Source organism: Manis javanica, chromosome 4 (assembly GCF_040802235.1).
Source record: "Manis javanica isolate MJ-LG chromosome 4, MJ_LKY, whole genome shotgun sequence".
NCBI classification, from domain to species: domain Eukaryota; kingdom Metazoa; phylum Chordata; class Mammalia; order Pholidota; family Manidae; genus Manis; species Manis javanica.
In genome coordinates, this window is record NC_133159.1 from 149984401 (window position 1) to 150008042 (window position 23642).

Genomic DNA, 23642 nt, shown 5'->3' on the forward strand with positions numbered 1-23642 from the left:
TCCTCTGGGCTCCCTTGATGTTTTCCTTGTGGCCACTGTCCCTCCCTCCTCCCCTCTAGATAATGATTTCCTACACACCTCTGGGGTAGTGTCTCTTAACTAGGAGAGACCCTGATACCCCGAGCTTCATTGACTTGCTTGAGATTTGGGGAATGGGGGCTATGTGCACCTCAAGAGATTCTCATTCAGAAGGTGTCCCTGGCCGTTTGTCCTTCTAAAGCTCCCCAGAGATTCTGCTTCACCCCTCCCACTGAGAATCACTGCTCAGGGATGCCTGAGCACAGTTAGGACTTCCCTACTGAGGCATTGATGGATCTTCCTTGCCCTGTCTCCCTGCAATTTCTTTCTTTTACAGGGTGGCATTATTGTTTGTTTTTTAATATCTCCTTTTATTCTTTCAAAGGGGATCTCTATCATCTTGTTTTTGGGCTTTACAACTTTTTAAAAAGATACTATTAGACAGTGAAGCTGGGACACAAAGTGAAAATTCAAGGTCACAGAGAAGCCAACATTTGCCTTACAGAATCCATGATGCCTTCCGTCTGCTCAAAATGTGTTGCTGGACAGATGGCCTCAGTGCCCAGAGCCCCAGATGTTCTGAAGAAGCAGGGCGGTGTCTGTTCCTCAGACATTTACTGCCTTTTCCTCAGGGGGTGCTGACTTCCTGCCTCCCTGCAGTGGTTCCAGGCCTGCACACTCACAGCCGTTGTTCCTGGTTGCTTTGCCCTCTTGCCTGAACATCTGTTCTCCTAACAATATCTGCCCATAAACCCTGTCCCCAAGGCCAGGGTGGCTTAGCGGGAAGGATGAAGCCTGTGACTGGCAGCTGAAGCCTCACCATGGCTACATGAGGGTGTGCCCACAACAATGCGTTTGCTGGCGGCCCCAGTGCCTGTATCCCGGGCCACGGTTGTGTGTGTGTAGCGGTCCCTGGGGCGGCAGGGGCAGGGGGGGCAGGCATTTGGCCACAGTTCCAAGGAGCCTTTTCTGCAAGCTTCTGTTGTAACTCATGCTATTGTATTGGTCTCCGTGAAGATAAGAGATTTTTATCTGGTGCATCCTGACATACAGCAGGTTGCTCACCAAATAGCTGATTGACAGTGAATGAATGAGTGAATAATTAGAAGTCTGTGTGTGACTGTCACTGGGGTGCCTATGAAAGAAACAGATTCAGTTCACCTGGGACTAGCAGAGAACCTCTTGGGTAGTATGGGGTCACTGAAGAAGTGTCCCTCCCAGTCTGCCCTTAAGAACTGCTATGATGGAAGGAGACAGCAAATGATAACGTGTCTCACTGCCCATCATTATGGCCACTGAGTGCTCTCTCCCTTCTTCCAGATCACCAGACCTTTTTAAGTGCTAGGAGTGGTCTGGAAGAGCAGAAGGAGATCAGTATTGTCTGAAGTTTCCGGAGACTGCCTCATGGAAAGGGGAAATTGAGAAAAATCATGAAAGCTGGACAGGGCTTGTTCTGGAGGACAGAGGAGCCGTGCATATCGGCATTCCCCAGTGTGGTCCTGAGCCAGGGGAACGCGTTAGATATGCAAATTCTTGGTCCCCACCCCAGACCTAGGGAAACAGGCACTTTGGGGGTAGAGCCCAGCAATGTGTGTTTAACGAGCCCTGGGGGTGACTCAGATGCTCACTGGGTGCCGAATGTGATGACCACTGATGCAGAGCAAGGAAGGGGTCTGATCTTTACACGATAGACCGAGGAGCTGGAAAGTGACCTGGGAAGTGACCTGGCATGCTGTAGATGAGTTCTGTGGCATTACAGAGAGAAGATAAGAGGGAGGCGGGAAGACCAGCTCGGAGGAGTCAAGGAAAGCAGGTGTGGGATGCTGAGGATCTCAGTTGGACAGGGGTGGCCGTGGGAACACAGAGCAAAGCCGGGTGGTCCTGTGAAGGGAGAGTGGACAAGCCTGGTGACATTTGATCTTGGGCCATACTTTAAGAGTACTGTATTCTTTAAAATGTTTAAAAATGACTTGTGCCCTATCAAATTGTTATAAGCTAGTTGTGGAAAACGTAAGAAAGAGATAAGGCAGACGTGGGGGGAGACACACAGAATTCCACCATCCAGGACAGCTACTGCTATATGGCGTATTTCCATCTGGTCCTTTTTCCTCTGCATTTTTTCTTCATGTAGCTGAAAGCATGCCATATGTATCGGTTTGCATCCTGCATTCTTTGCTTAGCAAATACCGTAAGGATTTCCTGATGTGTTTCCAGGCTGTGTCTATTGTCACAGGAGCCCCGTCGTTGGGCAGGGCGGTGCTGGTAGGAAAGAAGTAACTGAGGTTCAGAGAGAAAAGGAAACTTGCTCCATGAACTTCAGAGACTAGGGAAGTCCATAGTCAAATGGCCTGCATCCTTCAACTCATAAATTATAAGGGCAAAAAGGGATGAAGGGGGAAGCTGTGAATTAAAATAGACTTAAAAGACAAACAACATGTGAGACTAAAGTACAATGTCCAGGGATGTACATTTGGGTGACAAAGAAATGCAAGGAAGTAATTACTACAGAAGTCAGTACGTGGAGAGGGTTTTGGAGCAGCTGGCAAGGTTTTGTTTCTTAACATGAGTGGTTACAAAGTGTTTGTCTTGTGATAATTCATTAAACTTACATTTGTTTTGTGCAGTTCTCTGTATCTGTTTTTTTTTTTTTTTAAGGTTCAAAGGAAAAAGGAACTTGCCCAAGGCTCCCTGTGGCAGAGGCAGGACCAGAACCCAGTTTCCCCTTGGGGTCTCCATTCTTTGAGGGTTGTCTGTTCACTCACCTCCCAGCCGCCAGCCTGCAGCTTGCCGGAAAAACTGCTGACTTACTGCTCATGCTGGTTGACTTTCAGGGCCAAGCTGGGGCAAGTTGTGGGGAGAATGGCAACTCCCCTTTGACTCAAATGGGGAACTGCTTAAGGAGATGGGTAAAGTTAGGCATGACGGCGCCCCAGCCATCGTGTCATGGGGTCTGGTGTGTGTTGCAGAGGTGGGAGATGCTCTGATCGGTTTTCTCTCTGGTTAGTTCAAAGACACACCCAGTCATCATTTGTGTTCTCAGAACCCCTTTCAGTTCATTTTTGTAGCCTGGTCTATCGGATTCCTTGAAATGATGTTTTTTTTTCTTTAATAAGCACCTACTGCCTGTCCTCCACTCACGCATGTACCCCTGCCTCAGCTGCCCTCTCCCTCTGACTTCTTCCCATTGCTGTGGAGACACCCAGGGAGGCAGTGCTGGGGCCACTGTGGGGCACACCCAGAATGGTCTCAGTGGATGAACCCTGGCAGTACTGAGCACCCCCTTCCTCCAGGCAAAGCAAACCGAAGGGCCTTTTCTGAATCTGGTCTTCTGAGACCAGGACCATGTGAGTGTTAAAACCAGAACATGGGTTTCTAGATGGACTTCTGCTTCTCTCTGCCTGGGGTACAGGTTTCACAGGGCCTCGGCCAAAGCTTTGATCTTGGATGAGGCTGAGGACACCAGTGTGGAGAAGGCCTGGTGCTCACCTGTCTAGGAGGAGGAGTCTTTGCACTTAGCCACCCGTCCTGAAGGATGTGGAAGGGTTCCTCTGTTGGGAGTCAATTAGCCACAGTCCGTGGTCTCCCCCAGATGCTTGTAGCAAAGCACTCCAGTTACAGTACACCAGGGCTTCATACTATTGAAGAGGAGGGCTCCCCTTTAGGCTCTAGAATAGTACTGTCTGACAGAACTTCCTGCAATGTCAGACATGTTCTAAAACAGGTGCCTTTCAATATGATACCATTAGCTTAGGCGGGTATCAAACACTTGAAATGTGGATGCACAACCCAGGATTGAATTTTAAATGTTATTACTTTTAATTAAGATTAAGATTTATATTGCCACACATGACTAGTGGCTACCTTATTGGACAGGACAGTTCTAGAAGACTTGGGTTTCTGAGAAGGCCGAGAGTGGCCAAGGCAAGGTGTTTCAGAACTGCCTGCCTCCCCCTTTCCTGTGCACACACAAACACACATGATACATCTCAGGAAGTCCGTGGATGTGGTGGCCTTTCAAAACAAAACCCATTGTTGAAATATTCTTATCTCAGGTCAGGCAGAGATGCCACTGACCACAAACGTGTGTGGCTTCTCTGTCGTTGCTCACTTGGAGATAAGCAGGGTAAGACCTCAGGAAATTGTGTACCTAGGAAGTCTGAATTCAGCAGGCACAGGCTTCAAAACCTGGGATCCCACCCCGGCAAGCCCATACTCCTGGCTTTGCTTCTCCTCTTTGGGAAGAAGGGTATTGGTCTATGCCTGGTAACTCGCCGATGAGCATGCTTGTGTGCATAAAGCCCAGTCATCAGGGTAGTCGGTTCACACTGGCCGTTTCAGTCCTATTTCCTATTCTGGATTGAATAGCTTGGCTTTAAGTAAGAGGGATTTTTACCTTCTCACAAAAGGTAAAGGCTGGGGCAGCTTTTAGTTTCTTGCTTTAAAAATGTATATATTTTTTTAGCAAGACGGGTAGTGGGACTGAAGATGCACTATGGTATTTACCATATAAGTTGGCCTTCTTATCCCACCCCTACCACAGCCCCCAGTTTCTACTGCCTAGAGCCTGGGAGTGCTCTCTGATGTTTGTTGAATGTATGAATGAGTGTTTCTGCATGCCAGAGTACCCTATGGGACAGACCTCTTCTTATCCTCTCCCTCTAGGCTCCTTCTGCCCTTCTCCTCTCCCTGTGCAGTATAGGCAAGCATCTCCCCGCCACCGCCTTTCTGTCCAAGACTCCCAGAATCATACTTCATTTTCCAGCACACTAACCTTTTCTAATAGCTGTTTCCTAATGTATCATAACCCAGCTATTCCAAATGTCCCAGCACCATCTTCCCCAGATCCCATGGCACATGTGACTCTGTAGGCCATGTGAACAGCCCTCATCAACAGGGTGCCATTGTGCCTTGGCTCGCCCTATGCAGCTGGGGACAGGGCCCCTCTGTGCAGGCAGGATTTCCTGTGTGCGGGTTGCCCTCTGTCTGAATAGCCCCTAGTAGTGCCCCCTTCTACCTGGTGATGCTCAGTCTCTTCTACAACCCAGTGCCTCATTCCTCCTGATTTATGTCTTTATTTATTTTTATTGTGGTAAAATATTCATAACATAAAATTACCATTTTGACCACTTTTAAGTGACAATTCAGTGGCATTAAGTATCACTGTTGTACAACCATCACCACAATTCATTTCCTCAACAGAAACTCTGTGTTGCTCATCATCCTCAACAGAAACTCTGTGTTGATTCAACGGTAACTCTCTGCTGCCCTGTCCCCCCAGCCTCTGGTAAGCTCTATTCTAATCTCCGTCTCTAGGAGTTCACCTATTCTAGATACCTCATACAAGTGGAATCATACAGTATTTGTCCTCTGTGTATGGGTTTTAGTGTGTTTTCAAGGTTCATGCATGTTGTTATCAGAATTTATATACATATACATTTTATATATTTTTACATATCATATTTATCATATATCATATATACGATATATAATATATATCGTATATCTGATATAGCATATATCAGAATTTCATTCTTTTTTATAGCTGAATAATGTGCCGTTGTTCCATTTGTATAGACTATGCAACTATTTTGTTTATCCATTCATCTGTGGATTGACAGTTGGGCTATTTCTACCTTCAGGCTGTTGTGAAGAATGTTCCTATGAACACGGGTGTCTAAGTATCTGTTGAATTTCTGCTTTCAGTTCTTTTGGGCATACATCTAGGAGTGAAATTGATAGTTCCTAGGTAATTTGTTGTTTTAATTTTTTTGAGGAACCACCAAACTGTTTTCCATAGTGGCCGCACCATTTTAAATTCCCACCAGCAATGCACTTTATTATTATTTTTTGACTCTTCATTTTAAACTGTGGAGATAATGCATGTTTGTTGAAAAACTTCAAAGGATACAGAGGAGCCTAAAGTAAACAGCAAAAGATCCTTCCTCATGGAATCGCTTAGATAACTGGTATGTAACCTTTGGTGGGTATCCACTCAGACATCTTCCTGTGCATATCCAAATGTACAAGTATACACTCGGGCACTTCACCTGAAATATCAGAGCACACGGATGGCCCTGGGCTTGACTTTCTCACATTGTTCCACATTGGCTCCTGAGATCTGGGCTGCATGCTTTTCCATTTTGTGGGTCTATCTTGTGTTGTTTATTGGTTACCGGATATTGAGAGACAAGTGGGAACTTTCCCCTTTTTCATCCTCCCAGACTGCTCTGCATTTACAGTGTTGCGCATGGGGGCTACCGTTTCATCAGACTGCAGGGAATGGGAGCTGAACTTGGTATTAGGAAGGCCATGTAACCCCAAACCACCTTCCCCACTAGTCTCAGCTTTTCCCAAGTTGCTTTCCATTCCCAGGGCAGCTAAACTAAGCTGAGCCGTGGCTTCTTTGTGAAAGAGGGCCACCCACCTGGCCTTAGCTAGCTGGCTGCCAAGGCCAGCATGTCCTCTTCTCTGGGAACTATGGCAGTCAGCCTCCTGGGAAGTAAGGAAGTAACTTAGAGCTGGGTGGAGAGGTGAGCAGCCGGCCTGAATGTGTGCGTGTGTGTGTCTGGACTCTAGCTGTAGGGGGCAGGTGGGTGGGGTTCTCTTTGGAACTATGAGAGGTGCTTGGGGGGGCCACCAAGGCATGCAGTCCCCTCACGCACTCGGAAAGGCCTGGCAAAAGGCCACCTTCCAAACCGAGGGCCAGTCTTGCTTTGGCCAGCACCTTTCTCTGCCTGGCCCCAGGCAGCTGGGGAAAGAGTACAAAGAGGCCTGGAAAACCCATAAACTGCATAATCAGCCCCTGCATCTTGGCCGCTTGACTCTGTTTATTGCTTCCTGTCCCCGAAAGCCCTTTGCAAACAGAGCGACTTTGAGGGGGGTGAGTTGGACCTGGTGGGTGGCCTGCCCCTGCCAGATGTCCCACAACACAGAGGGAACAGGCATCTTCCCTAAACAGGGTGATTCCTTTCCACTTCTCACTGTTACCCCAAGCCAAGCCGAAGGAGGATAGGAACAAGGGGGTTTTCTGAGAGTGTGAGAGCCCCCCTGCAAAGGAGGGCCACTCCACCAGGGAGCAGTTTACTTTGTAATTGACAAAGGACAAGGGTCCCATTTCTACCAATTTCCTTGAAGGCCTGATGGTTAAGCTCTAATGAGGTGCAGAAGCGGAGCTGGGTAAAGCCTTAGCCTCTGACTGACCCCTGCAAGGGGCCCATTCCCTGGGATCTAGAGACAGTCCTGGTTTTAAAGCTATGGGGCTTGCTCAAAGACTGTTTTATTCTTGCAGTTAATCTTATGGTTTTAAAAATGGGTTTTTCCTTGTCGACTAACTTTTCTCCCTTTCCTCTTCATCACCTCCAGAGTGAACTAGTTCAGTGTTTTCCCACCACTGCTGGTGGTTGAGATGTGACTCTTTCAGGGATGAGCCACGGCCCCTAAAAATTGCCCTAGACACTGGGGGAGGATGCCCCTCAGGGCTGTGTGCTGGCTTCCTTGCACCTGGGAGACACTGGGGAACATGTGGCACCTGCATGGTTGGAGGAGGGAGGCTGTCTTTCAGGAAGGAGGGGGCAGGAAGGTACCCCAGAGCTGGGGTGCCCCTTCCGTGGTAGTGGTCGGAAGCCTGAATTCTCACCCTCCCTCAGCTGCCTTCTGCTTCCTTCCTAAGTTTGACTTCCCTGACTTGGAAGCCGACTACCCACAAAGCTCTGATTTACCCCCTGTTGGAAGCCCTCTCTGCTGTAAAGAGCCATGGAGATGGGCTGGCCTGCGCTCTCTCTGCAGACCAGCGACGTGTGCAGGGCCTTGGGTTTGCCTGTGCTGTTTTGCAGGGGGCCTGTCTAAGCAGACTCCACGTGGGACCTGTGTGTGTCTGAGCCTGTGCTTTTTGGTTGTGCAATTCAGAGTCTGCCCCACCCTGCCAGCTCCTTCCTGAAAGTGAAATTCTACAGCCCTTGCTCAAGAACCAAGCTCAGCCCTGCATGTTAATGATTCTCAAGTGTGGCCACTTCCTGCTGCCCAGCCTGACTCACTCGCTGCTGTCTGGTGTTGGTCAGAGCCCAGGCTGGGACAGGGGGTCTTGCTGGGGGTAGAATGGGAGCCTATCAAGGCCCCCTCTGGGCCTGGGACTGCTGTGGCAGAGGAGGCATGCGGCAGACCTGGCCTGTTCAGCTCTCAGCTGGGGTACACCCACTTCTTTTCCATCTCCTTGCTCTCCAGCCTACTCCATGCAGCCACTCTATGCTTGTCCAGGATGCCTGAAGGTGGGACCCTTGCCAGGCTGACCTCATGTTCCTTGCCCCTCTGGAGACGCAGTTTCCCTTTTTGCCCCATGCCGAGGTCAGGGGTTCACCACTGTAAGTGGGGTGACAGTGTGGTGAGTGGTTGGGAGAGTGGGCTTTGCGGTAGAATCCTGATGCAGCCACTTCCTGGCTATGAGACCTCAAATAAGTCATTTAATTCCTTTGTGCCTCAGTTTCCTCATTGACAAGGGAATACTTCCTACCTCACAGGACTGTTGTAAGGATTGCATGTGGATGAAGTACTTAGCACAGTGCCAGGGTGAGTGCTCTGCTGTCTGGCACATACCCAGCCTAGAGCCTGGCTGAAGGGAAAGGGTTTGTGGTTTCTCCTCCAGCAGTGTACACTGTTAAGTGTTGTACACATGTAAAGCACAAGCATTTGGAGGTACTCAGCATGCTCAGAGTAAGTGAACCATCTATTCTGGGATTTTTAAATGACTAGGATCAGCAGACCCTGGCTCCAGTGCCCAGATGTTTCCCACTGTGGAAGTGCATTTTCATTCTTGCCTTTCCTGTTCATCCCGCTGGCTTTAGTTAGTTTGTGTGCACACACAGGCTCACCACACAAAAAAGTGGACTGCATCTGAATTCACCTTGTGTCTGGGGGCTGTGTTGAGAGTCCCCACAACTCCACTGTCAAGGATTTACAGACCTTGAAGGACAAATCGATCTTATGTTTTACTGCCAGCAAGCAATGAGTGAGCACAAGCTGAATACGTTATATTTTAATAGTGATCATCTAGGAATCAAGGGACTGAGGAATGTCTAGCTGCTTTTGGAAGGTCCCAGCAACTGTTGGGTGACCTCTTAAGTCTGGATAACCTTGTAACCCATTCGTAGGCTGGAGCCATTCCGGCTACACCCTCTATCCTGCCCAACCCCTCATGCTCATTCTGTGATGGGACGGAAGGAGCTCCAGATCCACACGCCCCAGACTGGCCAGTTCCCTGTGACAGACAGAGCAGGTGCGTGCTTGGGCTTGTGGGGTGATTTGGCAGAGCTTTTGTTTGATGACTGTTGACTAAGCCCAGGTGTACAGACCCAATGTTTACAGAATCCTGGTTGGTTCAGGCTGGAATGAAGAAAATAGATACTCAGGGGAGTGGGGAGGTGTATGGACAATCAGAAAGCCATTTGTTTAGGGCCTGGAGGCAGAGATAAGGTATTTTTTTGTAGATATCCTCAAATAAACTGGATAGGAATTCTTTTTAATGTGTACCTACAGTGCACATTGGCTGCTACAGGGACTGAACAGTCCATGAGACTCAGTTCGTACACCTGTGGACCACCTTGGGACCCTGGGCAGACACAGAGGATGTCAAGGATGAAATGGGTCTTGGAGATCACTTAGTCCTCCCTGCCTATTTTTCAGATGGGAACCTGGAGGCCCAGGGAGTAAAAATAACTTGCCTAAGGTCATAATTTGGCTGGTTAGTGATGGAGCTAAAACCAGAATCCACGGCTCCAAACTGCATCAATTCTGTAAGGTTGTGTTTCTCACACTCTTCTGGGTATCAGAATGACCTGAGGAGCTTGTTACTATGCAGATTCCCAGGCTGCACCCCTGGGGATTTATAGTGGGGCACACACGTCAGGGGAGTCTCATGAAGTCTCACAGTCCTCTGAAATACATTGCTATAATACAAACAGCATTTGCTTCTTAGACTGGTAGAAAAGCACATTTGCATTCCCCCAAGAGCAGGCTGGTAGCAGTAGGGGAAACAGGTAGACGCAAACAGTTCAGGAAAGGAGAGCATGAGGGATTAAATCCAGGCTTTAAAACACTTGCAAGTAACTGGTGTGTCAGGAGACTGGGCAGACACACTGGTCTCTGCCCTGTAAGGCCATGCCGTTTGGATGTGGACAACCTCCACGTGACTCAGTATCCCTATCTGTAAAATGTCTCCGATAATGGTAGAAGGTATCAGTCTACAGTTCTCAATTATGGTTGGGATTGACACCATGTGTGAGAAGCATTTGCCTAGCACTCAGTAAATGGCAGGTTCATGGATTATGCATAAGTGCTAGGGGAGTACGTTAAGGTTTCTGCTTAATGTCCTTGTAGAATGGACTTCTGCTGAGGATTTCCATCGAAGAAAGGATTGTGGTTCCATAGTTAAAGAAAGGTCCAGGTCCTTCCAGCCCTGGGGGACTGGGACTCAGCCACCTCCTTCTGCAGAGGTAGCGTCATGGTGTATACCTAGTACAGTGATGCCTTTCTCTGGCCCTGATCTGCCCCCATCCCCACTCATGTCATTGCATCCCTAAAAAATTTCAGTGATGAGAAAGGTCAGACTGAATAGGGACTGTTTCTATTTTCTAGAGGTGGAGACTGAGGCTCTGGAGGCAAAGAAGTCTGGTTACAGGACCCCTAGGAGCTTCTAGCCTTTCCTCTGACTGTCATATTGGAGGGCCAGGGTCTGCACTCCCTTCTAGGAGCTGTTTCTGCAGGCAACCAGGAAGGCAGTATCTTAACCAGGTTGCTCCGCTTCCCAGTTTGGGCCAGTTTTACTGCAAGTTAGGTCAGCCCGACGTCATTGTCCTGCACACCAGATGCTATAAAAATCATTCTGGGCACAAATGGGGAAGTGGGAGAGAGGGATGGGGTCTCATCTGACCCTACCTTCAGCTTGGTGAAGGGAGTGGCTTGCAGGGTGGGCTGCAGGAGGGGAGGGTGCTGTGCACATCAGTGTGTGTTTAGGAGAGAGTGTGGCTGTGATTTTAAAAACATAGTTCCAGAGTTGGCTGAAGAGTGGAGTGGGTTGAGTGCCTGGGCTGGACAGGAGGCTTCAGGAGAAGTCTAAAGAAGGCATCTGTGTCCTGTGGCTGGAGCGCCTGAGAAGAGCACGGGGCACTGTATAAGTGAGTGGGTTTGAGTGAGCTGGTGCGTGTGGAACACACAGGTGTGAGAGCTGTATTGGAGCATGCCAGTGTATGTACCTGCCCTGGAGATCACTGGCCTGGGAGTCTCATGACTGGGTTCAGATCCCACTCTGCGGCCTGGAGTTCGGTGACCTATGGCAATGTGCACCATCTGGAAGTGGGAACAGGGGCTTTCTCCCTGCCTTACTAACTGTGGAGTCCCCAGGGGCATGTGTGGGCACGTGGGTCTGTGGAGGCAAGGCAGAGTGAATGAATGAAGGCCTAGGGTGGGGAGGGGATGTCTGGCGCAGGCTTCTGGGCTCTGGGGCTGTATAGAAGGGGTAAAGGTGTGGAGGAGGGAGCAGCCTGTGGCTGAGAGTAGCTGGCCTGATAAGTGGCTCTAAACAATCCCATCTGCTCTCTGGGCTGGGCCCTTCTCGCTGGGGTGGAATTTCTGATGGTGTCCCGGCTGCCCAAGGAGGGCAGCAGCCCTCCCAGCTGCAGCTGCCTCCTGTTCTTTCGAAGCTCAGGGCCAACTACCCCCTCCTCTAAGCCTCTGCTCTCCAACCCTGGGACTGCATTCCTCAGCTGCCAGAGGTGGCACTTCTGAGGCAGCCACTCTGCCTGTGTGCCTGTCTTCCTGTTGTCCAGGGCCCGGGGAGCACCCCCACCCCAGGGCAGGCCCCTGTCAAACCATGCCCCAGCCTCCAGCAGGAGTGGGATGCCTGGGCAGGCCAATCCCTATATATATTCCAGAACCTTCTCCCATGGGTAACTTAGCCAGGGCAGAGGATGGTCAGGAATGGGGCTGTTAGCCCAGCTCTCTGCTCCACTCAGGGGCGCTGGAGCCTTAAATCCTGGAGGACCCTGAGGGGAGGCCTTTGTGCTACACACTCTCCCCATATTCAGGGTTGGATTCAAGCCAGGCTCTAGACTTAGCCCCTGAGAACTATGTGACCTTAGGGCCTGAATGGCCCACAACAAACAGTTTTATTACAGCTGCCCCCTACCAAGAGCTTCTGTGTGTGGAGCCTATGGGTCTGTATGACATGAATCCCCCTCAGGAACCCATCTGAGGAGATGCAGGTACCCATTCTAGAGAAGAGGAAGCTCACTCAGAAGTTCTGCTCACCAGGCATTAGTGACCAGGATGTAAGCTGAGCTCAGCCCGCAGCTCAAGCCCACTTGTAACCGCTGAGCTTCATGTCCGTTTACCTGGACTCAGCACCAGTGAATACGAGCTGTGGCTCTGCCTCTGTGGGCCGCCCATACTGTGGGGCTAGCCTCTGGAAAGCCGTGGCATGGGCCATCACCTTGCCCACGGGGCCTTCACTCTCCCCTGCAAGCCCACCAGGAGGTGGGCAGGTGGCTGACCAGGGGGTTTGGGGCAGCACCATGGGAGGATGGGCGCCTAGTTCCCACTGAGGTGGGACTGGAGCCAAAGCAGAGGCGGGGAGGATTGAGCTGGGATTCTAAGGATCACAAGGGTTTAAAGCCCTGGTGACTGTGTGCTTTGCTCTTTTTGTAAGATTTTTTTCTGTCGTCATTCAGTTTTTGTTTATTTTTTGTTTTGTTTTGTTGTTTTAAATCAGAGAGACAATATAAGGTGGAAGTTAAGAAGAACATGGTCTCTGGGGCCAGACTGTTTGGATTCAAATCTTGACTCTGTGTGGCCCTATGTAAGTTATTTCACCTCTCTGAGCCTTAGTTTCCTTATCTGTAAATTGCTTTACTGTGGGGCTTTGATGAGACAATGCATGCCAAGTGATAAGAATGTGCATGACACATAGTAAGTATACAGAGATATATTTATAATTATTATTAAAAAATAATTCATGTCCATTGTAGATAATACACATATGCAAAAAGAACATTAAAAAATCACTGGTAATACTCTCACTTTGATAGTCTTTATAAGATTATTGTTTCATTTTTAAATTAATAAGTCTACACAAATCAAAGTGTACAAGATATATATATATATATAAGGATTTACAGAGAAAAGTTCCTGGTTTGTCTTTTATGGCCTAATTCTGTAGAACTAGGAAGCATATTATAGAATATAGTTCTATAGAACCAATAGAATATATGGAATCATATATTACCAGTTTCTTACGAATCCTTTCAGAGTGCCCTCTTCCCCCCCCCATACAGACAGACATACCCATGCCGTAATGCAGTACAGTATAGTGACATATGCCCTGTTCTGCACCTTGCATTGTTCTACTGAGCAATAGGTCTTGGGCATAGAGACCTATAGAGATGCCTCATTTTTGTTTACTACTGTATACTATTCCACTGTGATATTCTGTGAATTCTATAGAAATGGAATTCATGGATCAGTGGGTGGGTGCAAAGTGTGTGTGTTAGCATGCGGAAGAGGGAGCGGGAGCTGGGACTTCTGTTCCCAGGACCCTCCTTTGCCTCACCCTGAGCACCCTTCCTTAATCTTGGTTCCTTGGCCTGGATTCCTTGGGCATGCTGAGATACTGAACTGTTTGGCATCATTGACCACCTGTCCCAGGGACCTAGAGACATCTGTTGCTGTCCAGACTCCAGGGCTCAATGGCAAACCACACAGGTCCTGCCTGTGGAGGGACCTGCAGCTTAACTGCCTGAGAGAAAGGCCCAGGGAGGGGCAGCTGGCCCCTCTTTCCCAGGGAGGTGGACCTGGGTCAGCATGAGCTCATGCTTGGTGCTGGCCCAGCTTCACTGCCTTGCACCTGAGCCGCCAGTGGACCCCCCGTCTCCCAGTTTGGGGCACTGCACTTGGTCCAGGTACACATACATTCTTGCCAGCCCAGAGGGCTCCGCAGGGCTGTGGCTCCTGGGTGGGGCAGTGGGGAGCAGCATCCCCTCCATCCACTGAGGTTTGATCTCCTCCCAGGCTCCTGACTTGAGATTTGTGGCTGAGCTGGTGGCATTTGTTGATGGAGAGAGGAGGGATTGTTGAGGAAATAGTCCCAACCAACTCAGGTAGAGGCAGAAAACAGTTGGTTACCAGACAACTGATAACCTTGGTGGGATGGGGAGAGGTTTTTGCAAGACAGCTGCCACAGTTCTCTCTCTCTGGATGAAGCTTTGTCTGCAAACACCTTCTCCCTCCTTTCTTGCTCCCTGGACACAAGCACCAGGCACCCTCAGCCTCTCCAGCCTAACTCTGCCCTGTTAGGACTCAATTCAAGTCACAGTTGCTGAATTTTTGCTGTGTGCTCTGCTGTCTGCTCAGCTCCAGAGAATACAGAGGGGTGGTCGGTGGATTTAGAATGTCAAATCTGGAATCAGACCTGCTGGGCCTAAGTGTCAGTTTGGCCACTTAGCTATGGGACCTTGAACACGTTACTCCACTCTTCTATGCCTCATTTTTCTATCAGTGGAATGGAAATAGCTCTGGTCATATGTACCTCATAGGGCTACAGAGGGAACGAGGAGTTAACATGCATAAGGCACTTGGAATAGTCGTTGGCTTCTCCAGCAATAAATGTTTTGTTATTATTACTGTTAACAATATCCTACCAAGACAAGTCATGCCTAAGGAGCATCATCTGGGATATTCTCAACTGGAATGCAGAGTTGGCTTCTTAATGGCACCTTATATAGCAGCCAAGTCCAACATTTGGGTCTCGGGAGCAGAATTGAATAATGCAGTCCTTAGGACGGAGGCTTCTGGGCCAATCCTTCCATAGGGGAGGGACCTTATTGACTTCCTTTGAAATCTCTTGCTCTAGTCCCTACCTATAGCCCCCATTGGCTACAGATCTGCCCACAGAAGTTAAGGTAAGAGAAAAATTGGGAAAGAAAATGTCTTTTTTCCCTTTTATTTTCTTCTACAGATTTTTACAAGATTTTTCCAAGGCAGGGGATTTTTTCTCTGCCTCAGCCTTAGATTGGACTAAATGATGGGGGACAGCTCAGAGAGGTGAGGGGCCGACCCATGGTCACCCAGCAGGGTTGGGCAAAGCTGAGGCTCTCTCCCCTGCTATCACTTCTCCTCGTCTTAGGTTCAGCCAAGTCTCCTCTCTCCAGTGGCTGTGCCCAAGGGTCCTCTTGGTCCTTCCTGCCCCACTGCCCCCTCCCCAGGGGGAGGGCACAGGTGTGGCTGCCCAGCACACCAGGCCTCCAGGCATCTGGGGAATGAGGTTGGCTTTGTTGCTGCCCCAGCAGCTGTGGCCGTTTGAGTTTCCATTAAGCCATTTCCACGCCTTGGGCAGGAGCAGGAGCCTCAGCATTTAAAGGTCACCAGCTTTTGAAGCTACAGCGACATTAATAGCTTGTGAAGAAAACAAGCCTGTGCAGGGACATGCGGACAAGGCATCTCTGTCAGGGTTGCCCCCTTCTTCTCCCTGCTAGACACTCATGCGCTCACACACACACTTACATACTCCACACACACACACACACACACACACACACACACACACACATTGTCAGCCTCTTTTTGCCTCTTGTCCCCCTCTTCCTTTCACCCCCTTTTGGGGCCTCACCAGCTCAGAAGCCAAGAAGCTTGGTCAGACTTACCTGCATCCTGTCCCCATTACACCAGAGGTGACAATCCGACAAGGATGCAGCCACCCTGGGCCTCTCCATTAACGGGTGGGGCCATTACGCACTTGAGGTTTCCCCAGGACCTAACCATGGTTAAACACGTGTCCCAGGGGTCATATGACCTCATTCTGGCCCCTCTGGCCTTTGCAGCCTGGATTCCTGATAAGACAAAGTAAGCCTGAGCCTAGTCTTCTCACACGGGAAATGAAACAGCTGGCAAGCAGGTTGTATCTTGCCTGCCAGTTCTAATCACTGGTAGTGTCTTGCCCAGAGCACTGTGTTGAAAAGGGTTCTGAGGCTGTGTGGGTTCCATAGAACAATAATACCTGGATGGATTAGTGATGTCTTCCAGGGACATGGGATAGAAATTGATGGTATGTGTGCCTCATATTTCCCACGTCGGGAATAAATTACTTTGTAACTCTTTGAGTCTTGGCTTCTAAGAATCCTGGGGCAGTGGGGTGGTTCCTCTCCCTTTTAGTCAGTCTGTGGATGGGCATGGGGCAGATTCTTGGGCTCAGGGAGAGAAGCTGCTGTTTGCCCTTTTCCTGGGAGCAGACATGGCCTGAGTCCTGGGACACCACCTAGTGGCCTGGCTTGGTGGTGCCACTGGACTGGGTCCAGATCTTGGCAAGGACAGCAAATCCCTCTGCAGGTGGGGATCACAGCAAATATCAATGGACAATTCTCCTTCTGGGATTTTCAGAGGAGAGAGCCAGGGTTGTGCAGGGACAGTGCTGGCCTTGGGCAGTACCACCCGCTTGCAGAAGAGTTGAAAGACAGTGGAATGTCAAGTCAGATCTTGATTGGGGTCAGCCCCCTGCCCCCTAGAACTGATGCAGGCTTGAAGAGGGGACTTAGCCTGCCATCGGCCTTGTGCACCATGGAGGAGGCCTGCAGGCCAGGGGGCAGGAGGCTCGTGGGACCTTAGCCATATCATTGACTGCTTGGCCTCGGATGCTTTGTCTATGAAGTGGGATAATCATGCATGGCCCTAAATGAATGATGGATTTCTTGAAAGGACTAAATGAGATCAGAGAGAAGAAAGGGCTTTGGTAGTGAAAAGGCCCCCAACTCCATTACTATGAGCCTGAGGAGGAAGGGAAGGGAAAATAGCCCACAGGCATTGTGCTCCTGCAGTTTTTCCTCTCTTCTTTGCTTATCCACCTAACAAATCTATAGAGCCAGGCTCTGTTTCAGGCACTGGGAGCACACCACAGTGAATAAAGCAAAGGCCTCGCCTTCATGGAGCTAATATTTGAGTGAGAAGGTGGTCAATGACAAGCAAATATATAATCTCTCAGGTTGCCTGTTTCATGAGGAAAACAAAGCAGAGTAAAGGGTGAGGGGATGGTGCCTCTCTGATGAGGCAATGCTTGAGTAGAGGTTGGAAGGAAGGGAGGGAGGGAGTGTGTAGATATTTGGGAGAGGAACATGGCCGGCAGTGCAGTAGAAAGAGTAAGTTCAGAGGCCCCTGGATGGGAGCATGCATGGCTTGTGGGTGGACTAGCAAGGATCCAGGACAGCAGGAGAGAGTGAGGGTCTGCATGTGTGCACGTGTATGGTTTGATGGCAGAGTCAGAGAGGTGGCATAGGTTGGACCAGGTGGGGCCTGGTGGGCATGATATGGCTCTGGGTTGTGTTCTGAGGACATAAGGAGCCATTGGGGGTTTGGAGCAGAGAAATGACATAATCCTGATGAGTAGTCTGTAAGGAGGCAATCAGGGGGGCAAGGAGCCAGCGAAGAGGTAGTGGCAGTGGCAGTGGTGAGGTGTGGCCTGATTCTGGAGTCACTGAGAGGGAAGCCTGGCTTTGCTGGGATGGATGTGGAGTGTAAGAGGATGCATGCACTCAAGGACAACTCCCAGGCTTTTGGCCTGGTCATGAGGAATTGCCATTGATTAAGCTGGAGAAGGTAAGAGGAGCAAGGTGGGCTGGATGGAAACCTGAGGTTGGAGGAGTTGTACTGGACATTCAAGTGAGGGCGGCAGGTTGGATGTGCAAGTGTGGAACTGAAGGGCCTGTTCCCAAGAAACCTCAGGCAGAGAAAACGGAGCCCATGTTCAGTGTGCAGGTGGTATTTAAAGCCATGGGACTGGCTAGGATCACTTGGGCATGAGTGTAGCCCAGGAGAAGGGTCAGGGCCTGTGCCCAAGGCCACACCAACCTGTCTCTTTGGGTGTTGTGTCCCAGACACCCATATAAGTTCTGTCCCAACACCCCTTTCAGGTAGGTAGTACCCCTATTTTTACAAACAAGGAAGCTGAGGTTCAGAGAAGTGAAATAATTTCTTCAAGTCACACAACCTTAATAGGCCCAGTCAGAATGGAAATTCAGAACAGGCTCCTGGGCTTTCACAACCCCCATGTAGTTCCTACCTGGCCCTGCGGATCCTGGCTGGGATGACCTTGGGCAAGGTTGGGAGAACAACACTCAGGCAGCTTGCCCACCTCCCCAGGCTGGGCTGGGAGTGACTCAGGCATTGGCTGTCTGCTAACATTTAGAGTGAGGGTTGGCCATTTGCCTGTCAGGCCTGGATTCCTTTATGGGGAAGTAGAAGGCCTGGTTCCCTGGGATCTCAGGGAGGACAGGTGTAGGATTTCTGCTTCCCAATCCCCAGGTTGCTCACAACCGTGTGCTCAGGAGAGCCTTTGAGTCGTCTTCCAAGACATCTACATGGGCTCAGTGAGTTTGATTCACTTCCTTTTTCAGAAGCCAGTCAGGGGTTATCTCCCTCTGTGTCCCTGCCAGCTCCTAGCAGCTAGGGTTCAGAGAGGTGGGTGGATTCTCCAAGGTCACAGAGCCAGCTCTGGGGCAGAGCCAACAGACACTCCTTCTTCCCTCCCTTCCCTGGTGCTGTCCGGGTCACATTCCTCCTGCTGGAAAGTCAGCCAGGCTGTGCCCAGTCTCCTAAGCCTGGGGCACATATACCTGCATTTCTGAGGCTACTTGGCTCTGTGCCCTGCAAACCTGACTTGGCATTTTAGGCCCTTAGGAAGTGGGTTACTAATTCCAGCCTCTCTACTTATTGGCTGTGTGACTTTGTGCAAACTATCTAACTTCTCTGAACTTGTTTCCACAGCTATGACACGGAGATGATAACACCTATCTCTAGAGTTTTAATAAAGATTAAATGTGAAAGTGCCTGGCACAAACCTGTAAACCTAAATTGCCTGCCTTAATTCTTTCACGTGTTTTAAATTCCTTTGCATTTGAGCCACGCTGGTTGCCGAAGCAGCCTGGCACAGATGACTGACCCTGAGGACAATCCTCCCAGCTCCCAGCCGCACAAGCCACATCTCCACCCTGGACTCAGACTTGTACTTGAGCTTAGCAAAGGGGAAAGGGGGCAGCCCTTGAGAGGCCTTCCCAGTGGGCTGAAGGAATTCTAGGGGTTGCCAACCAAATTGTGGGGAAGGATTCCCTAGACTACCCCACCCATCCACTCCAGGTAGCAGCTAGGCTGGTGTACTGGCTGCTTCTGCCTTTTCCCAGCCTTCTGGGCCGATGGCTGCAGCAGTCATGCAGCCAACCCCACTCCAGGCATTGTGCTGAGGATTCTTTGTTACATTCTCATTGAAGCCCTGTACGTATAGGTGAGGGCATTGAGCACAAAGAGGAGAGGAGACTGCAGGAGGCCCACAGCTGGGAAATGGCAGAGCAGGAACTGCAGCCTGGGTCTGAGCCAGTGTACTTACTGTAAACGGTATGAGTGGGAGAACCCCTCCTCGGGGCTCCCCAGCACTCAGAAAGGCCCAGAGCCTTCCCGACCCATCCTAAAGGCTTTTACAGAGAAATGCAGGCCCCATCATCTTCTTCCTCTGCCAGGGGTGGATCAGGTCTTGGCTTCTTTCTCCATCTCACTTAAACAGCCACCATCTCTCTCACTAAATTATTTGAGGGGTGGGGAGAAGTTGGCTTTACTCCAGAGGGCATTAGTACAAGGCACTGACCCTTATGTGTGAGAACACCAGGACGGCAGGTGACAGCCCAGGACTCCTGGCCCTGAGGTCCTTGTCAGGGGCTTCAGGCGGGTCTTGAGAGTCCAGGACAGAGAGAGCTGCTCCGGGTGGAGCCCCGCCTTGGAGAGCATTCTGGCAGAGGCAGAGCAGCACCCTTGGACCTGCCTATGTGTCAGAGTTGAGGGGCGGGAGTGGGTGTGGGAGGCTGGGAGATCTAACGCCAGCTCTGGGAGGCCATGTCATACTTGGCTACCTTCCTGTGTTCATTTCCGTAACAGAATTCTTAGACTGATCATTTGCATTCACCCCTCTGTGTCTTGTGAAATAACTTTGGCCTCTCTGGGCTTTGAGTTGCTCATCTGGGAAGAGGCAGGGTGGAGGAAGATGAATAATAAATCATGCTTCACCCAGTCAACAGAATACAACTCAGGCCTTAAAAATGATGAAGTAGATCTATATGTTCTGATATGGGAAGATCGCTACAATAAATTATTAAGTGGAAGAAATAAGTTGCATAGTAGAATTTATGATTTGATCATATTTCAGTAAAATAAATTCATGCATATGGTAGTGTATGCATAGAAAAAGTATCTAGATGTAGATACCCCAGAGTGTTAACAGGTTTTCTCCGTGGGCAGGAGGGGATTATAATTCTTTAATATCAGTGTCCAGGGGCTGCATGGACCCCATGTGCTTCTAGTTTCCCATTCTTGCATGCAGCCTGCTTACCTGCGACTAGGCAGATACCTTCCCCGCAAGCTCCAAAGCAGGAATTCCAGACAATTTCCACATCCCTCTGTGGAGGTGGAGGTTTGAATGAGATTAGAGTCTCAGCATGATGGCACTGGCAGGCACTAGGGGGACAGTATGAGGTCCTGTTTTACCTAGGAGGGACAGCCCTAAAGGGACAGAGTGAACCAGGGTCAGGCAGGGTACATCTTCTGCATCCCTTCTGGTTTCTTCTTCCTTACATCATCATTTATTTGACTGTTGAGCTCATGGCCAGGCAGATGATCACGTTGCTTTGCTCACATGAATGTTTCTTTATCAGCTGTTAAGGTTATGGCCCCAAGTCTCAGAAAAGGGAAAACAGGTATGCACCTGTTTCATCAAACATAAGAAATATCCTTTGATGAAACAGTCCCTTCAAATAAAGCTGCTGTTTTCCTACAGTTAACAAAATTACTGTAAGTCTTGGGATAAGCATGAGAAAAGTCAGAATTTGACATTTTAGACACATTCAACTCTCAGTTGACTATGCTAACAGAATGTGTGACCTTGGCCAGTGGTTTACATGCCTGGTTCTGGGTGGGCTGGATGGGTTTCTGTTGCAGATTTAATGGAGCTCTGCACAAACTGGAGGCCATGATGGTGGGCCCATGATGTTGGGACTGTGAAGTGGGAAGATTAGGGAAGCAAGGACTGGATGGCGCTGGAGACCAGAGGGGCATGATGTGGTCTGAACAGAGCCCTTCCTGCCTCACTCAGGTCCTCAGGGCACCTTGACAGTGCCTGTAGTGGTTGAGACCAGTGACTCAAGCGTCATGCTCCTGGGTTCAAATCGCAGCCGCTCCAGGTCCTCAGCATCTATGCCTTAGTTTTCCCATCTGCCAAATGGATATAGTAGTGCCTTCCTTGTGATGGTGTCATGAGTTAGTGCACAGAAAACACTTAGGATGATGCCTGGCACAGAGTAACCCCTGGCTGACTGGTGGCCCCTCCCATGTTATTAAAGAACTGTGGCCGTTTAATTATTGCAGCCTGGGGGAAAGCGCAATGAAGCAGTCCTTCCAAGGGCATGGCAGGGCTACCCTAATTCCATGGGCCACCACCATGGGCTTAAGTTTGATGCACTCCTACCCGGACTGTCTCCTTCCGTTTCAGGTGGGACTGTGCGTGGAGCAGGCCCAGGATGCCCTGGGGGTGTGGATGACCAGCTGCCCGGGCCCGGATGCCGCCACCCCACGAGGACCATTTGCCGACGGCCGCCCGTGGGCCTGCGCCCTAGACTCCTGACCCAGCGACCCCGCCGCTCCTGTCCCCGCCTGGCCGCCCAGGGGCCGGGGGAGGCCGGAGTGAGCGTTCCCAGCCGCTGCGTGGGCGGCCACCTCTGGGCCCAAGGAAGGCGCTCGCGCCGGCGGGAAACATTCTTCCCCAGCGGCTCGGCAAAATGACCAGCCTGTTCCGCCGGAGCAGCAGCGGGAGCAGCGGGGGCGGCTCTGGCGGGGCGCGCGGGGCCGGGGGCAGCGCGGCGGCCGCCTCGCAGGAGCTCAACAACAGCCGGCCCGCCCGCCAGGTGCGCCGCCTCGAGTTCAACCAGGCCATGGACGACTTCAAGACCATGTTCCCCAACATGGACCACGACATCATCGAGTGCGTGCTGCGCGCCAACAGCGGCGCGGTGGACGCCACCATCGACCAGCTGCTGCAGATGAACCTGGACGGGGGTGGCGGCAGCGTCTACGAGGAGAGCTCCGACTCGGAGGACAGCATCCCCCCGGAGGTAGGGCGCAGCCCTGTTAATTAACCAGCGAATCCAAAGCCTTTTGAACCTCTCAAAGGTCTGAGTTCTCATAAGCAAATAGCCTATTTCTCATAGGAAAACTGTACCTAAGTCAGTCAGTGATCCTATTTTAAGGTCAGAATCATGCAGTCATTCAACAAGCCTCTATCTACTCGGCTGGTGGGCCAGGCAGGCAGTGGTACTAGACCCTGGGTCAGGGTCATCAGAATTAAGGAGCTTGTTAAAAGTGCAAACACCTGGGTCCCACCCCAACATACTGAATCCTAGTTGCAGGCTGGAGCTGTCCAGTTGTATTTTTCAAGAAAGGCTCCTTTGAACTTCTGGGTATCCACTTTGGCCAAGTCAAAGTTTCTGCCCTCACAGAGCTCACAAGAGTCAGGCAGACAGGCTGGAGTGGTAAGTGCTATGATGGGCGAGATGGAAGCCCTGATGGTCTCAAGCAATACTCAGGCAGTGCTCTTCTGTCTCTGGGGACGTGGCTGGGGGAGAAGGGGATATCCCACTGCATCAGGGCCCACCTGCTGGACAAGGCCAGTCTCCCTGGCCCCATTCAAGAAGTCAGTACACATTTAACCCTCCCCAGTCTCTACAGGACCTGCAGTACTGATCTCTGAAGGGGCACACAGTCTTTTGGTGAGAGGGTCACCACCTTTAGGAGCATCTGGGACAAGCAGCCATGGACAAGACAGAAGGACCCAGCACATGGATTTAACTGCTCTTCAATTGAGCCCCAACCTGGCCCAGGCAGCATCCTCTGTGCTTTAGATTTATCATCTCTTTAAATCCTCACAAACTGTGTGAGATGGCATTATTATTATCTCATGCAGAGAAATCCTAGATCTAGATAGAGCCTCAGAGTCTTTTCAACACAACCCACAGGCAGCCATTGTTCATCAATTGGAGGAGTTCGTCCTGCAGGGTGAGGCCCACTTGCTCTTCTCCCTTAGTGGGTGCTGCTTGGGGTTTCTCTCTCCAGGTGGAGGAGAAACTCTCTGGGCAATGACATCTGGCTCATCCCTGTGTTACCTGCAGCACTCAGGACAGTCCTGGCATAGCAGGCACTCAGGTGATGTTTGTTGAATGAATAAATGTTGCCACTGTCTTTGTAGAGCTTTCTTCAGTCTCTTTCCCTGGGAAACCAGTTCCTTGATCTGCCTGGATTAGCCAGTGGAAGGGGTTTCGAAAAACCTAGATCCTCTTTGTGGAAAGGAAGAGTGAGTGTGTGCGTGTGTGTGTGTGCAGATACATCCTTTAAGTGTGAGCTGGAAGGAAACCCTGTAAACTCTGGCCCCTTCTACATTCTCATTTGTTTTGCAGTCTGGATGTAGGATAAGATTTCCTTCTTTGTCCGCAGCACCCACAGCCCTGTGAATCTCTGCAAGGCTTACCGTCCCCTAGATAGGTCTGTACTTCTGTTTTTCTAAGACT

General features: G+C 50.3%; 1 protein-coding gene across 5 annotated transcripts in view; it reads left to right on the top strand.

Moving 5' to 3' along the window:
- CUEDC1 (CUE domain containing 1) overlaps window positions 1-23642 on the top strand; it is a 74756-nt gene that overhangs the window by 32425 nt on the left and 18689 nt on the right. For 3 of the 5 annotated variants that reach the window (XR_012130675.1, XR_012130676.1, XM_037003844.2), the window contains exon 2: window positions 21575-22193. Coding sequence is in view for 3 of the 5 variants with exons in the window: in XM_037003844.2 (XP_036859739.1) it covers window positions 21861-22193 (333 nt within the window). In the remaining 2 variants the exon portion in view is untranslated. Of the gene's footprint in view, window positions 1-5217; window positions 5303-12775; window positions 12863-21574; window positions 22194-23642 lie in introns of all 5 variants that reach the window. The other 2 variants (XM_073235393.1, XM_073235392.1) reach the window with 2 other exon arrangements.